The 19,818-nt window shown below is 46.5% G+C and overlaps 1 protein-coding gene across 1 annotated transcript; it reads left to right on the top strand.

Moving 5' to 3' along the window:
• The first annotated feature begins 396 nt into the window (after positions 1-396).
• On the top strand, positions 397-19,813 carry LOC118209614 (high affinity cationic amino acid transporter 1-like). The gene is made up of 12 exons (XM_035385099.1): positions 397-630; positions 7,611-8,031; positions 9,628-9,786; positions 10,210-10,381; positions 10,647-10,780; positions 11,403-11,625; positions 12,315-12,454; positions 13,755-13,857; positions 14,257-14,462; positions 14,665-14,816; positions 15,346-15,454; positions 16,172-19,813. The coding sequence occupies exons 2-12, from the start codon at positions 7,662-7,664 to the stop codon at positions 16,333-16,335; spliced, it is 1,932 nt and encodes a 643-aa protein (XP_035240990.1). The 5' UTR covers positions 397-630; positions 7,611-7,661; the 3' UTR covers positions 16,336-19,813.
• The last annotated feature ends 5 nt before the right edge of the window (positions 19,814-19,818 follow it).

Below are 19,818 nucleotides of genomic sequence, written 5' to 3'. Positions count from 1 at the left end.
TGAAAACGTATTTTCGGTAAACTTGACATTTGGGTTTGAGATGAAAAGATCAGACAAAAATACAGTTTTTATTTTATTGTATTTAGTACATGCGTATGTTTTACCATTCCACAAAAACAGCTGTTTTTCTGTTGATCCCCCACCCCCATTTAGCCGTGCAAAATTAAATTAACGGAGCGGTGTCTGGTCTTGATGTTGGCCTTTGCTTTCACTTTCCCACCGGAAAACACCATGCACACAGGACTGGCACACACCCGCGCGCGCCTTTTTTCTTACTTGCCCGCGCTCAAAGAAAGGCATCATCTACTGATTGCGCTTCCGTCGTTTGCTTATTTATAGTAGACGCTATGTATGACCTGAGCGTACGCTGATGCAAACTATCCTACATGGCACGTGTTCGATAGACCAATGGAAATGTTTGGGCGGGTCCCAGAGACCATGCAACAATCCCCCTTGTCAGTACCCCCAACAAACTGCCTACAAAATCCGTCTGGAGAGCTATAACAGTGTTGTGGTATCAAGGAAAAGCCAACAAACCAGAACGTCCGGACACTCTGAAAGCGTTTATAGACAACTAACCTTGGGCGATTCACTTTTTTTTTTTTTTGCATCTGAGACCGAGCTCACAAGGTAAGGCTTCCGCTCCCGTTTCGTTCTTTTCAAAATATTTACATCGAAACACGTTTTTCGTGTTTTGATTAATGATTCTATGGCGAATTGCCGTTTTTTTTGTGATGTTTGTTCTCGTTTAATCGGGTTATTTATTCGTGAAATTTAACTTTCCTATTTATTATGTCGATGAGCGCGCACACACAGCGATGCACATGGTCTTCCAGGATCCATTTTAAGCTGATGCAACATAGCAAAGCAGTTGTCTGCTGTGGCTGATACGGGGTTTCTTTGATCGTCTGTAGTTTAGCATTAAAAAGTTGTATAGTTTTGTCTAATTTTGTTTTCTTATTTTATTTACGGTAATGTATTTATTTACTGAAATTAGGAAAGGACTCCCCGAAGGAACTGCCACAACTTCCTTCGCGGAGTCGTTTAGAGGCGGTATTTGGTGAACTGAGTATAGATAGCCAAAGCACGCGTGCATCTCCATTGCTGTAGGAAAAGGCGTGGGTAACCACGCAATCAGTCTTACCAGTGTGGCAGTAGTGCATTTTAATTCATGAGTAATCCGAACTTTAAACATTTTATTTGGATATTTTTAGTTGGCCATACGACAGAGTAATGCTAGAAAGTTAGTTGAGCAATACACATTACGTGGCGGCGCATTTTTCATTAGCCACAGAATTTAAGTTTAGAGTATAGTTGGCTAGCTAAGCAAGCTGAATAATTTTTGTTAATTTAGTTTGACTAGCGGTGCTCGGTAATAGCTCGTCGCATTCTCCGTTTAAAGCGTGGCGATACATTGCACCAACAAGTTTTGTGCTGGATAGAATATAGAATGTGTAGGTATTGTATAGTAGCCTATACATTGGCGAGAAATTAATATTGGTAAGCTACACAATATGAGTGAATATAAATTGTTTGAAAGAGACGCCGCGTTACTTTGGATGCGAAGAATCTCACATTCGAAGTTACTAAGGTGAAGTTTGAGCCTTGAATGGTTACAGCAAATTCATTAAATACACTTACGTTCCCAGCGTCATTTTTATGACGTGGGCCATATTGACGTTCTCGGCCATATGTTTTCCGCACCAAGCAGTAGGCCTACAGGTACAGATGTTTTCCGTGTAACTCGAGCAGTAACGGCAAGTTTAACGTTGCAGTCGTCCTAATAATATCGATTTATGTGATTGACTAATGGAATGTTTAGTCAATGACTCTTAAGTAAATCCAGTGCAGCCATACATTTAGCTTATGCTCCAACGATTATTTCAGAACACATCCTGTGCATAAACAATTCACGTGTAAAATTACATTTGCGTGATGAAATCCCTCAAACGTGGGTTAAAGATGAGTAAGGGGCAAGCAATTCTGCATATAAATGAGGCCGTGGATACAAGACGATGCATTGTATAGAACGAGTATAGATAGAGTAGTGGGAAGTGACAGTTTTTACCAGTAAAAGAACAGAAGGAACAGTGCCAACAAATGATGCATGTCAATATATTTACGTAATGTTTGATGATTTGATAAACTGGCATGTTTTACATTTTAGACACAAAGTACAGCATTCGGGGTGGGGTGACTGAAGTACTTTTTTACATTGTATAGAACGAAACAAGATTGCATAGTTGTAATATGTGGGCCACACCACTTTGGGTGGAGGGTTTGGAGAGAGTAGTGGGAAGTGACAGTTTTTACCAGTAAAGGAACAGAAGGAACAGTGCCAACAAATGATGCATGTCAATATATTTACCTAATGTTTGATGATTTGATAAACTGGCATGTTTTACATTTTAGACACAAAGTACAGCATTCGGGGTGGGGTGACTGAAGTACTTTTAAGTGTTGAGGAATACATTTAACCTCAGTTGCCCCATACCAGGCACTGTAGAGCCAGCTGGTCATCAGAGGCGTCTGGAAGTATCCAATATATCTGCACTGCACACACAAACTGGATAAAGTTGACGGCCATTCTGGATACAGTTGATGACCCCTGCCTTTAAGGAAGTAGCCTACCCATGAAGACACAACACCATTTTATTCTCTTATACACAATTCTGTAGTAAAAAAAAAAGCATCTCAAAAAACATATTACAAATGAACAGGTGAAATCATAAGTCGTTTGTATGATTATCATCATTTATCAACCAATTGGCACTTCTGAAAGGGAAAGAGCAGGAGTCTTTGTTGATTTAGATAGCAGGACTGCAGTCATTTCACATGGTTATTTCATAGTAGAATTTTATGAGGCCTCAATTTATTATGTGCGTGTACATTTACAACCAGTGACTGAACTATTCCGGTACAGGGTTATGACGCGATACATTTTCCCACCGACTGTACTGTTTGTACCCTCTTGCAGTCTGCCTGTCACCCGTGGGCTACATTTGTGTTGACAGAGTAAATGTACCGTGGTTCACTGTAGCCCACCCCGACCACATGGCTGGGAGTGGAGGGCTGTCATAAAGTAACCAAAGTGGAAAGGTCACATTCACAACAGTGCACAGGAGCTGGTGGCACCAGTAACACGTGAGTGGTTTGGGAGGGGGGGTGGATGGTGGTTCTCCCCCCTTTCTTGAACCTGAGTGCATTTGACCTTTAAATTCTGCAGACTTGCATGCAAAAGCTTATTCCCCCCCTAAAAACCTAAATGGACCCATAACTGTGCTGGAGTTGGTCTCGGGGCTAGTTGCAAATGAACAGTGCTCTGCTGTACAGTTGCTGGAGAAGCAGTAATTCAGAGAAGTAAGATGGCCGACATTAACAAGTGGCACAAGTATGATTTGATCGTTGACGTTCTTTCCTAAACTGGTATGACAACCCACATAATTAATAGGAAAAATGCGTCAGTTCAACAGAAGTTTTATAGTGTGACCAAACTAGTGAGGGCACGGGGTGGAGGTAAAGAAAAATGCACTCCTTTACGAGCAACTCTGTAGCTGCCCATTTTCTGTCATGGTCTGAAGACTCATCTCTTCAAGCTGTACCTGGATTAACTCCATCACTGCTCTACAGGCTAGTCCCAATCTAGGATTGCTTCAGTATATACACAGGTTATTCTATCTTTATCTGCTAATAGTTTCATATTACACTCGTATCTTCATCCAGCACTTATATTGCACTTGTATTGTTATCTTGATGTTGTTGGTCTATCATATCCTTGTGCCTCATTCTAGTTTGACTAGTCTAGCCCATGAAATTCCTACAAAGGGGGCATGACTTGATGACTGTATAAGACCATTAGGAGTCTGCTGTCACCTCTGGGTTCTTCTGAAAAGGGAGTTTTTAGGGAGAACTGTGATCATCTTTCAGTCCTATTAAAAACTGTACCAGTCGGTTAAAAGTGCCAAAGAAAATGGCATATTTTTGCTTAAGCATTGTGAAATCAGTCTGTTAAATAAAATGCAGCGCTCCAAATAAAGGAATTGTCACCGAGCATTTGAGAGAGAGCAGTACGAGCTGTAATGGACTGAAAATAATATGGAGGCAATGGAAAAGCATTCAATTAGCCTATACAGGACCGATTTCTTGGATCTGAATTGAAGCTAAAACCTGTGTGGCTCCAGAACCAGGGTTAAGGTTCATGGGTCTGTGGCGTAAGCCATGTGTGTGTAAGCGAAGACGTGACCCTGGCATCCAGCGCGTTTTAAATGTAGCCGAGGACTGGCGTGAAGCTCTCCCACATCAGGCTCCTGTGTGCTGTAGGTGTTTCTAGTAGTATTCACCAGCGCGTAGATTCAAACGTAGGGCCTGTTCTCGGCGGTGTTCAGCCAGGCAGCTGTGCCATCGTGGCTGGGCATGGTTCAGGTGTGAGGATGTTTGTGTGGGAAGGTCAGAGCTGTTTAGAGGTATAAATCTGGCACAGGGCCCAAAGACCTGCCCAAGCCTCTCCTCCCCCAACAGCTGCTGTCACAAGGTGCTGTGCTGTCAGCGTCCTCTGTTGTGTCTCGTGGTGGTTTGTTTTGTGCCCTTCACATTCTTGCCCCTCCCTCCCTCCCTCCAGTAATATTGGCATTTAAAGTCTACTGGGCCTCATTTTTGTCTTATTAAAAAACATTTTTTAAATCACCGAAGACAGTGACCTGTTCATTCTCTGGGTGGGATGGGCAAGGAATGCATCATCATCATCATTGTTCGGTTTGATTTTTGGTTTGGGGGGTGGGGATGGCCTTGAAGCTCCTCTAGCATAAAAGGCTGGGCTAAAGTTCTTTTTTTCTTTGCCAATACTGTTCCGTGATTGATGAAGTTCATTGTCTGAACTTAAATTCCTTGGCCACGGCTACTGTGCTGTTATCCATTTCACAAGCCCCACGGAGGACATCTGACAATGGTTTGCTTCACACCGAACATCTGAGACGTTTGGGGATTTTTGGCATTGGGCAGACCCAACTGCATGGACTGGAACTGCGTTCTTCAGCAGTGAGAGAACATCACTGTGGTGAAGATAATGCTGGTAATCTGAGTGCTCTAGTTGTCCCTTCTACCCAGGTGCCCCAAGTTTCTCCCGTGTGATGGTTTGGGAAGAGAATTGCATGCGTCACATTGAAGAATTTCTCAGAACACAATAAAAAAATAGACTCAAACGGCAAGCAACTATGAATTACACTTATACCGCCAGATATGAATAGATGGATATAAATCAGCAAATGTACCAATATAAAGAAATGAAATCATACATTAATCCAGCAATCACACAGGTTACAGGGTACATGTTTTGGATTCATGGTTAATCCCATTTTACTAACGTTTGCTTGGTTGAGTAACAGGGAAATGTTACTCATTTTTAGATTAATGTGCAGTTCATGTATTTAATGCATTTACTAGCTCTCTCTGTCTCATGACCAGCATGCCTGATGTTTTTTTTTTTCCCCCCTGCTGAGATCATAATGAAAACAGAAGCCCCGAGTGAATTGTGAACTTGAATAAACCGGAACACGTGCGGGTTGTAGGCGGAGCCCACAGAGCGAGTGTCCTCGCTGCTGATTGGAGGGCGACGGGGGCCGTGCCCCCTCCCAGCCCACCTGTTTAATTCAACCAGGCAGCAGGGGAGGCACAAGCAGGCCTGAGCATGCCACCCGCCACCCCCCACCCCCCAGTCTGCTGCATCTCTATGAGTACAGCACCTAAATATGGGAGGGGGAGAGTGTCACTCCCCTTATTCGTAATGCCTCATGTTCCTGCATGCCTGGAGGGGGCAGGGTGGGGACAGAAGGTGGGACGAGGACCACGTCAAATGCCCGCCCCTATCCTCGTGACTCTGTTCCACCCCTGCCCCGCCCCCCACCCCCCCAAATCAGGGCTCAGTGCTAGACAGACCTGGGCAAAAATCTGTTTTTAAAACACTTCTAACTCTTTAGGTTTAAAATTTAAATAAAAATAAGAAATGTCTTTTAGGTAACGGGTGTGAGGCCTGGTGCGGTCTCACAGGGGCATCTCGCGTCGAAATGGCACTTTCCTGACGAAACCAAGTCACATTTCTCACCAGAAACCCCAATCGAGGTTAATCCTCCTTAAGCATGCTGGACTACCACTGGCTGCTAAACTGAGTGAATATCATGACATGCTAAACGTTTTGCAGTGTTAAAAAAAAAAAAAAAAAATCTTTTTAGTAATATTTTAGTAGCGTTTTAAACCTGCCTAGGTCGAGGTCACCTCTTTGCCCTTCCACAGCCTGAGCAAAGAGAGCAGTGTTTAGAGATTCCTGCCCCGTTCTCCACAGTGTGTGCTTAGTGAAGGACAGTGCTGCAGAACTGGCTGTGCCTCACGCTCACTTTCCTGATGTCGTCAGACAGGTTCCACGCGATGAAATATTAAAGGAACCTTGCTTTTGGGCTCTCCTCCCGGGTTTGAGAAGGCGTTTCACAAGGGCAGAAAATAAAAGCACTCATTAAATCGGTGATGGAAGTGGAAAAGTGAATCTTTATTAGAGGTGGTTGACCCTGTGCCATTGTTTTGTTGTGTGTGCTGGCCTGACATATGAGACCTGTGTTCAGTGAGGAATTTAATGCAGGTTGATGGACTTGGGCAGAGGGGTAGCACTGATACATCAGTCTTTAAAAGGAACTACGTCCTGATTTAATGGCATTGTGTCATCGATCCTAATCTAATGTCATTGTGTCTCCTGGATCCCTTTCCTGCTGGGGAAACTATTCATTTCTCCGAGCTGTAGTCTGCAGATGATACTTTGCATTTCCAGTTGCTAAGGCATGACTCATCTAGGAGTCCCTATGGCGTCCCTGGGTGTGGTTTGCCCTGGTGAGATGCATCCGGGAAGTTATGGTATCAGATGAATAGCCAGAAGCATTGTTCCATAATTGCTGTATTTTACTGATAAGGAAGTTACATTCTAGGGAAATTCCCCCTTTGAAGTGAGACGGTATTGGGTTGCCGTGGCAGCTGGGGGATAAGGGCTGTGGAGTCGGCAGCAGTGTCTGCGGGAGCGTGAACGAGGGGGGGGGACGGCGGCGGGTTTCGGACATCCAGCGGGAGAGCACCTGGCGGTTGCGGTGTTCCGGTGGCGCTCGCGGCGGCTCGGAACAGCCCAGTCACGTGAGGCGCCAGCGTTCTATTTGCAGGCTGGTGTTCCAAACGGGCCGTACTGACTGAGACGTCCGGTGTGGCAGCTGACCCCTCTTCCCTCGTGTTGAACCACGCAGCTGCTTTGTGAATACGCGTCTTGACTTTCACCTTGTGATTGCTTTGTGAATACGCGTCTGACTTTCACCTTGTGATGGACTGCCACGGATGACGGATTTTTAAAATGTAGTGGAGACATTAATATAATGCATCATTAATGCTTTTTAACCCCGTGGGGGAAAAATAAAATCTCCATAACTGAACACACCACTCAAGGGGGCAGAGGAGTGGCAATTGGTCAGCTGGGGCCTTCACCTCTTACTGAAGACTGAGGAACTTTAGAAGTTTTCTAAGAAAAACTTAGAGAAATAGCATATCAATGAGATCAAAATATTTATTAGTCTCTTCTTCCTCTCCAGGTTTATTCGTATACCCTTGACCTGTGACCCGTGACCCTTGACCTTCGCGCCATGGCCCTGGAGATGCTGAAGGGCTTTGGGAAGCAGCTGCTAAGGGTGAAGGTGGTGGACTGCAATGCGGAGGGCTCCCGCCTGGCGCGCTGCCTGGGCACCTTCGACCTGATCGCCCTGGGCGTGGGCAGCACGCTGGGCGCCGGCGTCTACGTGCTGGCGGGCGCCGTGGCGCGCGAGAACGCGGGCCCCGCCATCGTGCTCTCCTTCCTCATCGCCGCGCTGGCGTCCGTCCTGGCGGGCCTCTGCTACGCCGAGTTCGGCGCCCGCGTGCCCAGGACCGGCTCCGCCTACCTGTACAGCTACGTCACCGTGGGCGAGCTCTGGGCCTTCATCACCGGCTGGAACCTCATCCTCGCCTACATCATCGGTGAGAAGCGCGCGTTCGGGAGCCTTTACAGCTCCTGCTCTGCTATACATGCGAGACAGATGGGAAGAGACTGTCCCTTAGGTGCAGACTTGTGTATGCATGTTGTGTATAAATATACCTGTATTTCAGGGAGGATGATCTATAAATATTGGAGGTTGTTTATCCGATATGAACAGATTAGAGATGGAAAGGCAGAGTAGGGACTTTGGAATATGACGACACGTGTACACTGCATGGCCAGAAGTATGTGGACACCCGAACATCACACCCATGTGTGCTTGTTGAACATCTCATTCCAAAACTGGGGGATTGATGTAGAGTGGTTTCCACTTTTGCTTTCATTCTTCTGGGAAGGCTTTCCACTAGATTTTGGAACATGGATGTGGGGATTGGCTTCCTTTCAGCTGCAAGAGCATTAATGAGGTTGGGCACTGAAGTTGGGTGTGTAAGGCCTGGCTCGCAGTCAGCATTCCAATTCATCCCAAAGGTCTTTGATGGGGTAGAGGTCAGGGCTCTGCAGGACAGTCAAGTTCTTCCTCACCAAACTCGGCAAACCATTTCTTTACATCTACATTTCTTTATGGACCTTGCTTTGTGAACGGGGGCATTGTCATGCTGAAACATGAAAAGGCCTTGCCCAAACTATTTCCACAATTTTCTAGAATGTCCTTGTACGCTGTAGCATTAAGATTTCCCTTCATTGGAACTAAGGGAAACCATGAAAAACAGACCATTATTCCTCCCTCCACCAAACTTTACAGTTGACAACGCATTCGGGCAACGCCTTCTCCTGGCATTCGCCAAATCCAGATTCGTCCGTCAGACTGCGAGATAGTGAAGCGTGATTCATCACTCCAGCGAATGCGTTTCCAGTGCTCCAGAGTTCATTGGCAGTGTGCTTTACACCACTCTAGCCGACGCTTGGCATTGCGCATAGTGATATTAGGCTTGCATGCTGCTGCTTGGCAATTGAAACCCAGTTCATGAAGCTCCCAACGTAGTTCTTGTGCTGACATTGCTTCCAGAGGCAGTCTGGAATTCGGGAGTGAGTGACAAATCATTTTTACTTGTGCTTCAGCACTCGGCAGTCCTGTTCTGTCAGCTTGTGGCCTACTGCTTTGTGGCTGAGCTGTTGTTGCTCCTAGACGTTTCCCTTTCACAGAAACAGTTGACCGGGGTAGCTCTAGCAGGGCAGGAATTCGACAAACTGACTTGTTGGGAAGGTGGCATCCTATGCCTATGCCACAGACGGTCACTGAGCTCCTCAGTATGACCCATTCTACTACCAGTGTTTGTCTATGGAGATTTCATGGCCGTATGCTTGATTTTATGCACCTGTTGGCAATAGGTGTGGCTGAAACCAAACCCACTAATACGAAACGGGTGTCCACATAACTTTTTGCCACGTAGCTTGTGTGAAATGGAGATCCAGGCTTTGTTTTATGAGGAAACTCAAGCATTTGAGTAGTGTTTACCCCTACATTTACCTCAAGAAAATTTAGTGTTGTTGTTAGAGCTTCCCCCCCCCTTCTCTACCTCAGGAACGTTGAGCGTAGAGTTGTTTGAGCTTTGTTTCTCTCCCCACATGTGTCTCAGGAACGTCGAGCGTAGCACGGGCCTGGAGCGCCACCTTTGACAAGCTGATCGGGAACCACATCGGGGAGTTCTGCCGGGTCCACATGGCCATGAAGGTGCCCGGCATCCTGGCGGAGTATCCAGACATGTTCGCTGTTGTCATCATCCTCATCCTGACGGGTAAGCGCCCTGCCCGTCTCTCTCCCCGTCTCTGTCTCTGGACAGGAAGAGAGCATTGTCTGCGGAAAGGGAGGTGGAGAGATTTTATGTCCGGCAGCTAATGATCTCATGTAGGTGGGGCTAACTCAAACTAACATTAACTGTACCAGTCGCGTAACACCTGCTACACTCAATGACTAAAACTAACCAGAACAAATCAGATTAGCCAAAGAAAATCCTTCAGGTTCCCTTTCAGGACCTCCAGAGAATGTCTTGATATGAAATGTGACCCTGGTGTTACTCTGCTCAGTGTTATACTTGTGCCATTTTTGTGGTATTTGGGGAAAAAAAAATGTGACCCTTTTTTGAATGTGATGGAAGTTTAGCATTTACCGAGTGCGCCACTTGTTGACCTGGCGGTGTCCGGTCGCCCTCTCTCCTCAGGCGTGCTCGCCTTCGGTGTGAAAGAGTCCGCCATGGTTAACAAGGTGTTCACCTGCATCAACGTGCTGGTGCTGCTGTTCGTGGTCGTCTCTGGCCTGGTGAAGGGCTCTCTCAAGAACTGGAACATCGTGCCCGAGGAGATCCTCAACGTCACCAACTCCTCCGCTGCCAAGTGAGTGAGAAGCAAGCAGTCGGGAGAGGCGTTGCCTCCCCCTCCCCCCTCCCCAATATGCAGAACTTATGTTCAACAAACTGTTTGCTTTAATGTACAAAATTCCCCAAATGCCTTAATTTGTCCTTGTTAAATCATAGAACAGTTTGTTGTTTGCTAATGAGAACTACTTGGCACAACCGCGTGCGTTTGTGTATATTATTCATAGCACATGTTCAGCACAGGGACGCATGCGTTTGCTAACGGGTCTGACTGTGTGACCCAGCTTCTCACAGCTGCTGCCCTCGAAGGAGAGCCTGGGCGCCGGGGGGTTCGTTCCGTTTGGGTTCAGCGGGGTCCTGTCCGGGGCGGCCACCTGCTTCTACGCCTTCGTGGGCTTCGACTGCATCGCTACCACGGGTAAGACCGTGCCCCTCCCCCACCACGGTCCCGTTCCGAGGGCCGGTCAGACAGGAAGTACCAGGCTCCTACGCGAGCCTGAAAGCTCCAGGGTGTGGACAAGCCCAAAAACGGGCCGCCCTTGCGCTCACGCTCCTGGCATGAGTTCTCCTCTCTGACGGCCAGTGATAAGTAACCACAGACTCGTTACAAAAGGAGATGTTCAAATAGTGCTGCCCTGACTCACAAAACAATAGTAACAGTTCAACCTTTAGGGCAGGCTGGGCTGGTGCCCCTACCTGATAAAACATGCTTCAGTGTTGCTATGAGACTATATAGTGATTCACTAAAATAGGATTCAATCTAACCTACATGAAACTTTCCTGTCCCAAATCCTCCATACTTCAAGAAAAATGTTATTTAATGGTGGATTATTTCATATTGCTCGTTTAAAATACATCAGTGGGTCGTTTGATGGGACAGTCATGCCTTACTTGAGAACCTTACTCGATAATCTCCACATTTGTGAATCCCCGCTGGTGACGTGCATGTAAGGGAAACTGGACTGGAGCCTCTCTAACGCTCCTCACCTCCTCTCTCCTCTTCTCCCCCCCCCCCCCCTCCCGTCTCCTCCTCCCCCCAGGAGAGGAGGTGAAGAACCCGCAGAGGGCCATCCCCATCGGCATCGTGGCGTCGCTGCTCATCTGCTTCGTGGCGTACTTCGGCGTGTCGGCGGCGCTCACGGTCATGATGCCGTACTACCTGCTGGACAAGAACAGCCCCCTGCCCGTGGCCTTCAAGTACGTGGGCTGGGAGGGGGCCACCTACGCCGTGGCCGTGGGGTCCCTCTGCGCGCTGTCCACCAGGTGAGGGAAGGTGTGCGCCCATCTTGGGGGGGGGGGATGTCATGTCATTTGTCAGTTCAGTTCAATAATTGGTGAGGAAAAAGAAAAGGCAATAGAACAAGAATTGCATGTCAGTTCATGTGCTGGAATTGGCTGAATTGAAATTTCTGATTTATCCTTCAAAACCCTATCCAGCAGATTCACCCCATGCGCCAGAGAACAGAGGCCAGCAGTCATATTAGAATTATGGTCAAAATGTAAAGTTGTACGTTAGCTGTTCCTGTTTGCTCCTGTTGATATTGAGAAATGAAGCCTAAACTACATGTGCCAATTATATTTGGCTGCTCCTGCTGTAGATGGTAGATAGCAAAGTGTTGATTGTTCAACAGCATTCCTTTCAGTATAGAATTAGATCATTGTTTCCACTGAAAACCTGTATGTATACAAGCAGTGCACATGGGTTGCCTGGATTGCAGCCAAAAGAGGCTGCTCTGCTATGAAATGAGATATGTTGTTGCGACAATTTTCCTGGGGTGTCATTTAAGAAATGGTTAATGGTTTAAATGGAATGTGGAAGTTTCTTGTACACTAATAGAACTGACTTGATTCTAGCCCATTTCAGTTAGCTGCTGTTCCTGCGTTGTTTTAAATGTGACTGTACTGTGCTGACTTGCATGGGCTGCTCTCTTGTTCCCTCTCCCCCCCGTTAGCCTGCTGGGTTCCATGTTCCCAATGCCCAGGGTCATCTGGGCCATGGCGGAGGACGGCCTGCTCTTCAAATTTTTGGCCAAAATCAACACCAAAACCAAAACCCCCATAATCGCTACGCTAACCGCAGGCATTGTGGCAGGTGAGGCTGGGATGCAATCCCACTAACACACTGGATCCCCTCCCCACCCCCACCCCCCCCTCAACAGGAACACCCTGCCTACACACTCTCAACGCACCCGTTCCGAGTGCATCCGGCTGGACCCCCATTTCTTTTAGCATATTTGATCAAGATTTAAATTATATATTTTTTTAAATTCTAGAAATTTCTGGTCCTAAACGTCCCCCCTGAACCAATAGTGTTTCCGCTTTATCGCTCTCGATTTCTGTTCCCTCGCTGTGAGTTTTCAGAAAGTGCAAAAGCTGTGACGCGTGGGTGCTTTTGGCGCCTTGGTCCTCAGTTGCTGTTTCGGACGTGCGGGGTGCGAGAAGAGGGGGAGGGTACTTCCTGGCGATTCTCGCCGCGGCTGTGGTAGAAATACGGGCGTGTCCAGGCCTCGGATGCACACCGAACTGCAGTGGTTGAGACCGTGTCTCGGCGTACAGAGTAGTACACTTTTGTTCTTAAAATCTGTACCCCTCTACCTTACCCCACCCCTCCCAGTCTGCTGGGATCCATGTTCCCCTTGCCACGCATTATCTTTTCCATGGCGAGGGATGGGCTGCTCTTCTCGTTTCTGGCTCGGGTGAGCGAGAGGAAGACGCCCATCGTCTCCACAATGGTGGCGGGCGTCATGTGCGGTAAGCTCGGGTGTCCAGCTGCAGCGTCGCTTCGGCCACCGTCATAACACCGGTGGCCACCAGAGGGCGAGACGCGCCTCTGTGCTGCGGTTCCGTTTTGGTTCCACTTTGCACTGACCAATGAAAACCCGCTCTGATTTCAACATGCGACTTGTAATATTTATGCTAAAACAATCTAATAGCAGTTGGGTTTTCCTGGAAAATGTTCTTGCATATGCAAAAATCCCCAGTACAGACTGCAAATGTGGTAGTTATCCTGTGGTAATTATTGGGAGGTGTGTGCACCGTTAGAGTGATTTAACGCTTTTAATTTTGTTAGCTAATGCCTGATTTCATCAGCAGTTTCTCCTGTAAGCTGAAGCGAAACCCATGGGTGAATGTGATCTTGGTGAAATTAACCACAGATTGTTTGCACTGGCCTGCAGTTACTGCATTAAGGGCAGAGTCCATAAGCACTGGACCCTGTGAGATCAAAATGATCATAAATGCAGTGATTAATTGCATATACGTTCAGAATGTCAATAACTCAAATACATAAGTTACCATTTGGGTCTGAAATTGTACCAATTGTGCTCTGGGCTTGAAGGGCTTTTTGTAATGATTCATGTGTAACTGGATTGTTTCCCTCTCTCTTTCCACAGCGATCATGGCTTTCCTGTTTGACCTGAAGGATCTGGTTGACCTGATGTCTATCGGCACACTGCTTGCTTACACCTTGGTGGCCGCCTGTGTACTTGTTCTCAGGTGAGCACCTTTTAATGGTGCTGTACCTGAATGTCCATTCAGGAAAACGTGCCATAAATCAATCATGACTGAAGTTGTTGTATAATGCTTAGGGTGTGGGTTTGATTCCTAGCTGGAATGCGGCTGCCATTTTACCCTTGGAACAACATACTTAATGTAAATTGCTTCAGTGAATATCCAGCTGTGAAGAGATTGCATGAAAAAATAATGGCGCAAGTCACGCTGGATAAGAGCATGTAATTGCTTTGCGCACTATAAAATGTAGTAAGTTCTTCACAAGTTTCTTTTTTGTTAGTCATTTAGTTCCTGTTCTTGTGTTCATGCGTTAATCCCTTTGTGTTACCGGCAGCAGGTCGGGCATCTGGTTCCAGGTGTTATGATCCCTCTTCTCTGTTCCAGGTACCAGCCGGAACAGCCCAACTCGGTGTACCAGATGGCCAACATGCAGGACGACTGCGAGATGAACGAGTCCGTGAGCAACACCAGCGTGGGCATCCTGCCCGACGTGGAGGAACAGTTCACCTTGGGCGTCGTGCTCTACCCCTCCAACCCGGACCCTTCGGCCATCTCCGGCTTCGTAGTCAACGTGTGCACCAGCCTGCTGGGTAAGACCCCGCCATGCCCGCTGCACGAAAGTCACAACGCACCCCGGTGCCAGTTCTCATTCAGTTTTTGGGAATTCTCACGATGTGGCTTAGTTTTTTTCCCCCCCATCATGCTCAACCAGCTGACTTCCAGATATTTGCCATTTCTCCCTCCCCCACTACCCTCCCTTTCTCCCTCCCTCTCACTCCTGTTCCTCCACAGGGTTCCTGATATTCCTGTTCTGTGTGGTGGCGGTCCAGGGTGGGATGGCGGCTTGGTCCTTGACAGTGCTAGTCATCTTGGCTGTGGGCTGTCTGGCGATCACCATGGTCATTTGGAGGCAGCCTGAGAGCAAAGCCAAGCTGTCATTCAAGGTCTGTGGCTCCTCCCACATTTTAGTACTTTGCAAAAGACTGGGCCAGACATGGGCCAATTGCTCATTTTAAATACTGGATGCTGATTTAAATCGTGATCATGTCGGCTGGATCATATATATTGATAATTTCCCACCGTATTGGATCATAATCATAGCATATTGGCAAATACGAAACTGTTGCCTCGTGAATTGAAATCGTATCCTATCATGGTGAAACCTGAGGTTTACACCCATAAGAGACCCAGGCTGGCCAAGGCTGAACGTCCGCTTTCTATCTTCACCAGGGGTAGAATCGCAAGATCCCTTCAAAACCTTAGCTCAAAAACATGCGTCTTATTATCTACAAAATGGCCGTGAGACTATGAATTATGATAATTATCCCTCCCCTCCCATATCCCACACATGGACTGCGCTACATATACCCCCCCCCCCTTAAAAATTTTTAAAAAAAAACAAAAGTTAAGAAAGCAAAAAGACTGCAGAACACACAAACGCAGTGTGTTAATGTGTGTCTCTGTCTGTCTTAGGTCCCCCTCCTGCCCTTCCTCCCCGTGGCCAGCATGTTCATTAATGTGTACCTGATGATGCAGCTGGGCAGAGGCACCTGGATACGTTTCGCCTTCTGGATGGTCATAGGTAAGCTTCACATCTCGCAACCTTGCATACGTTCACAGTTTTCCCTGACTTCCCAAGCCTCTTGAATTCAAGCCTCATCACCACAGTCCAGCTGACAGTCATAGCCAGCAATCCACAAGACGCAGTTTATCATCACTGACCACGTCCGCTTTATTCAAATCTTCTGAAGAGACTGACCGAATCGGTTTGCAATTTAATATTGAGGTTTGACATTTGGTCATTTATCAGATTCTCCAGAGCAGCTGAAAATAAGAACCCATAACAGTCGTTTTATCTGGAAAGGGCCGGTTAGGTGCAGGTTTTAGCGCGTCACCAAGACACCTGATTCTACTTACCAAAGTCTTGATCGAAGGCCGCGATTAGTTACTGTTGAATCGGGTGTTGTAGTGTTTGGCTAAAGCAATAACCTGCACCCACATCGGCCCTTTTAGGATAAGATAAGATTGGACACCCCTGACTTAAGCAAGGATATTGGAAAAGGGGGGAGGGGCAACAACACCCCCCACATTTTCTCCATTTTTAACATTGGGAAACCTCTGGGTTTAAAATGCATTTGGGAGCAGTTTGCCTCCCCTCCCTTACAGCTGGAGGGAGGGCTTTGTCGGTGCAGAGAACGGAATGCGGGAAATGTCGCTCCGCCGTTTCGCCGCCATTATGCAGCTATGCGGACGGGTTCTGCGCAGTGCGTCAGTCACATTCTTCTCTCGCCCCCCTCAGGGTTCGTCATCTACTTCGCCTACGGCATTCGAAACAGCACGGAGGGCGCGGCCGACTCCGACAGCAGCGAGGACAAGCCCCCCCACACGCCCAACGTGGAGGCCACGCTTCCTGAAAAAGAGGCCTTCCTTAGCAACGGCGTGGAGGCCAGAGAAGAGGAATAGTGCGCCCCTTAAGAATCTGGGGCGAAGGGACGACACCCCCCCCCCCCCCAGATGTCTGGCCTTTTAAATTTCCACTCGTAAGACGGTTTAAAATATTGTGCAAATCAAAAAGGGACCTTGCCCAAGTGAACTTGAATTGTGGGCCACAACGAACCTTCAACCTACCTGCCAAAGCGGGCTCTTCAGGAACTGGTGGCCACTACCTTGCCTGTACACTCTCGTAACATCAAAAGTTTTTCCTTATGTTGATCATTTATTTCAGAAGTTGTGAAAACCAAAGAAAATGCATTTTGGTCAGTGGATGCCACGTACAACGGCAAAAATCGAACTTTTGTTTGTTTTACGCAAGCATCCAATGTAAGCGCTGTCCACCCGTGTTTTGAAGTGCTTCCCAAATGCTGGGTTTGTAAGTTAGCGCTCTGCGGCTTCGGGTGTTCCGCCTGTCAGATCGCTGGCTTTCGGCTTTGCGGCCGGTCGTCCTACAGTACCGCAGATGTGCGTTCGTCATCTGCACTGACTTTCGCCGGGGACAACAGTTCAAACAGTCCAAGTTGGTCTTGGATATCAGGTCAATATTGTTAGGGGTGGAAAATCCACGTTCAGAAAGTCCAATCACCTGGATTTTTAATTGGCACAATTCTTTAGCCAGGCGGTGGAACTAATTGCTGAAATCAGCTGGCTGAGTTCATGGATGGAAGAAACGCTACAGCTTCTACGGCTACAATTTTTTTACCTTCTGACTCCTGAACTTTCCACCTCCGAATATTGTTGATGAAATCAGTGGGCAGCAATGCTAAGTGCCGGTACAGCCTCTCATCTCTGAAGATGTATGTTTAAATGTAATGGTGAAGTTCTCATTCAGTGTAATGTTAACCTTCAGGTGCTTGACATTCTACATCCAGATGATGGAAGTGCGAGAGGTGACCTTGCGTGCCAGGGGTCATCAGCTTTAAAGACTTTTCCTGGGGTCTCTTGCCGGTTGATTTCATCATTCATTTTTATTTTTTTCTTTAAATGGTAACAAGTGGTATAAAGTTCTTCTCATTTTAAAAAGGGAGTTTAATATAAGCGTAGGTCTCGCACATTACTATGAAATTTCTTGTATTCTATACTTCTTTTGTTCCTCCAGCATTACCACATTTTTACATTTTACAGCCTGAATAACACTGACAAATATCTGAACACTAGTACACCAGTTAATCTTTATTTCAATTTTTCATTACTGCGAAAAGGGGGGTCTCAGTTGAGTCACGATTTAAGTTGATCGTTTGGCCTCAGCTATGTGATCAGCAAACTACGGTCACAAGAGAATTTCCCTAGTCCCGCCGTGGGTACAGTGGGATTTGTCGTTCGGGACTCCTTTTTATCCCAAGTGACTGAACAGTTGTAGCATTGGGGTTAAAAACTGACCGTAATACAGAAATAAAGGCCTCGACAACGTTTTCTCTGGGGTGTTTACGATCAGGCTGCGAGGCCACGTGCGCCTGTGCTACCTGTACACAGGTAGAGTTCCACGAAGCAGCCGATAGGGGGCAGTCCTGATTTTAAAATGGCCTAAACTGGAAAGCAAGCAGACTCGAAGCGCAAAGGAACGGGGACCGCTTTCCGTACCGTGCGAGGGGTTTGTTTGCCCCTACCCCCTCCCCCTTCCTTATGATGCTGCGGAGCGTTTGGTACCTTTCAGCGTACAAGGTGGGAAATAAGACGTACAAGCTTTTCATTTTAAAAAGGGAGTTTAATATAAGCGTAGGTCTCGCACATTACTATGAAATTTCTTGTATTCTATACTTCTTTTGTTCCTCCAGCATTACCACATTTTTACATTTCTCTCTAAATATGATTATAAATTTATAATCAGTGACGAGGGAATGCGCAGCAGCTCCAGATACTGTCTCTCTGTCCTTGCGTATGCTTTCAGATGGGAGTTGGCTGCTTTTTAAAAAAAATTAAAAAAAATTTTTTTTTGGTCCTTCACTACATTGAACTGGGGGGACACTGAAGTGGATTTGACAGTAAATTCACAACTCCACAATTTTAAAATCCTAAAATTAAGCCTTTTAATTCAGTTTTGTACATCTGTGCCATATACAAAAAATCCAAAGTGGCGTGTGAAATGAAGTTACCAAAATGGGCATGCTCGTGTGCTAGTGAGCTTTTCACTAGATCCGTAGGGAGAATTGAATGCATTTCATGTGCCATGAAATATTTAGTGTTTTTCATTGTATAAATGTACAATGCTTTGTACAGTCTTGTTGTAAATAATAATCTGTATATTTTTATGATAAATTATTGAATTGCAGATCCTATTTTAAAGAGCCGTGGTTTGTGCATATACTTTGCACAGAAATCTTGTGCAGTGGGGTCAGGATCTCAGATCGATGGTGTGTAGCTACAGTTGTTGTCTGTCTCTTGAAGGGCGTGTGGCTAAGTGCTGTTACTTTATTTGGTGTGCAGAAGTATTTCTTTCGGTATGAAACGTGAAATCGTTGCCTTCCTTGTATGGGACTGAAGCCTGGGGCTAGCAAAGGCTTTGCTCGTTGCACTAATTCAAGGCTTTGCGCCAACTGCATTTTCTAAAGAGGTCTGTTCGAAGTATGCAGTGTCATTACGTTCACCTGGGTACAGTAAGACAAGTCTGCTTGTCGGGATCTTTGTGTGTGTATCCAATTTTAGCTGTGCCTTGAATGTACCAAATGAGCACAATATATTTTTGTGGCAGAAGAAGTTAACAGGTACTTGTCTTTGTCCATGTGATTTTTCTGTCCATTTTTGCCACTCTCCTACTTGCTTTCTGTTCTTGACGGGGTTTGGGGGAATTGAGTTGATGTTCACACTGCTTCCAAAATGCTGTTACTCTGGAGAGGTGTGTTAACAGTACCACTAGATTGCGTGCAAGTGCATAACCAAGGGATGAGTCAAGCTTTCTGCAGCTAAGCCTGCGTTAACATCTCTACAGGGCCATTTAACCTGTGTGTGAGTATTATTGGGACCTTGGGAGATCAGATCTACATTCACTGTAAACTGCGTTTGCTTTTTACAGTAAAAATGTGGATTTAAATCATTGTGCCAAGGCCCCTAAAACCACAGGCCCTACAACTTCAGGCGGCTCCTTGGCTCCAAAAATCCGATCTGTGTGCGTTACGTTTTACTTTCGTTACAGGAATGTCTGCTATGTGCATTCGGCCCATCAGTGCGGTGCAAGTTAGTACACGTGTGTACACACCCACTTTTGGAAGGTCACGCATTTCATCTGAAATACAGTATGTAGTCTTCCCAGTTTGTGCATATGTTTGTTCCCCCCCCCCGCCCCACCCCCCAGACCATGTGAAATGTATCATGTACGTGTGCCTTTGTGTGGACATTTTCCCTTGAAGTGGTTTTATTAATTTAATTGAAAACATTTACTGCTGGGTCCTGCATTTGCTGCTGTTAATAAATGCTTGTCAAAATTTGAAATAAATTGTTAATTTTCCCATAATTTGC

The sequence above is a fragment of the Anguilla anguilla genome, chromosome 12 (genome assembly GCF_013347855.1).
Source record: "Anguilla anguilla isolate fAngAng1 chromosome 12, fAngAng1.pri, whole genome shotgun sequence".
NCBI classification, from domain to species: Eukaryota; Metazoa; Chordata; class Actinopteri; order Anguilliformes; family Anguillidae; genus Anguilla; species Anguilla anguilla.
Note: the sequence above shows the minus strand (reverse complement) of the source record. Positions and strands in the feature narration are given on the sequence as shown.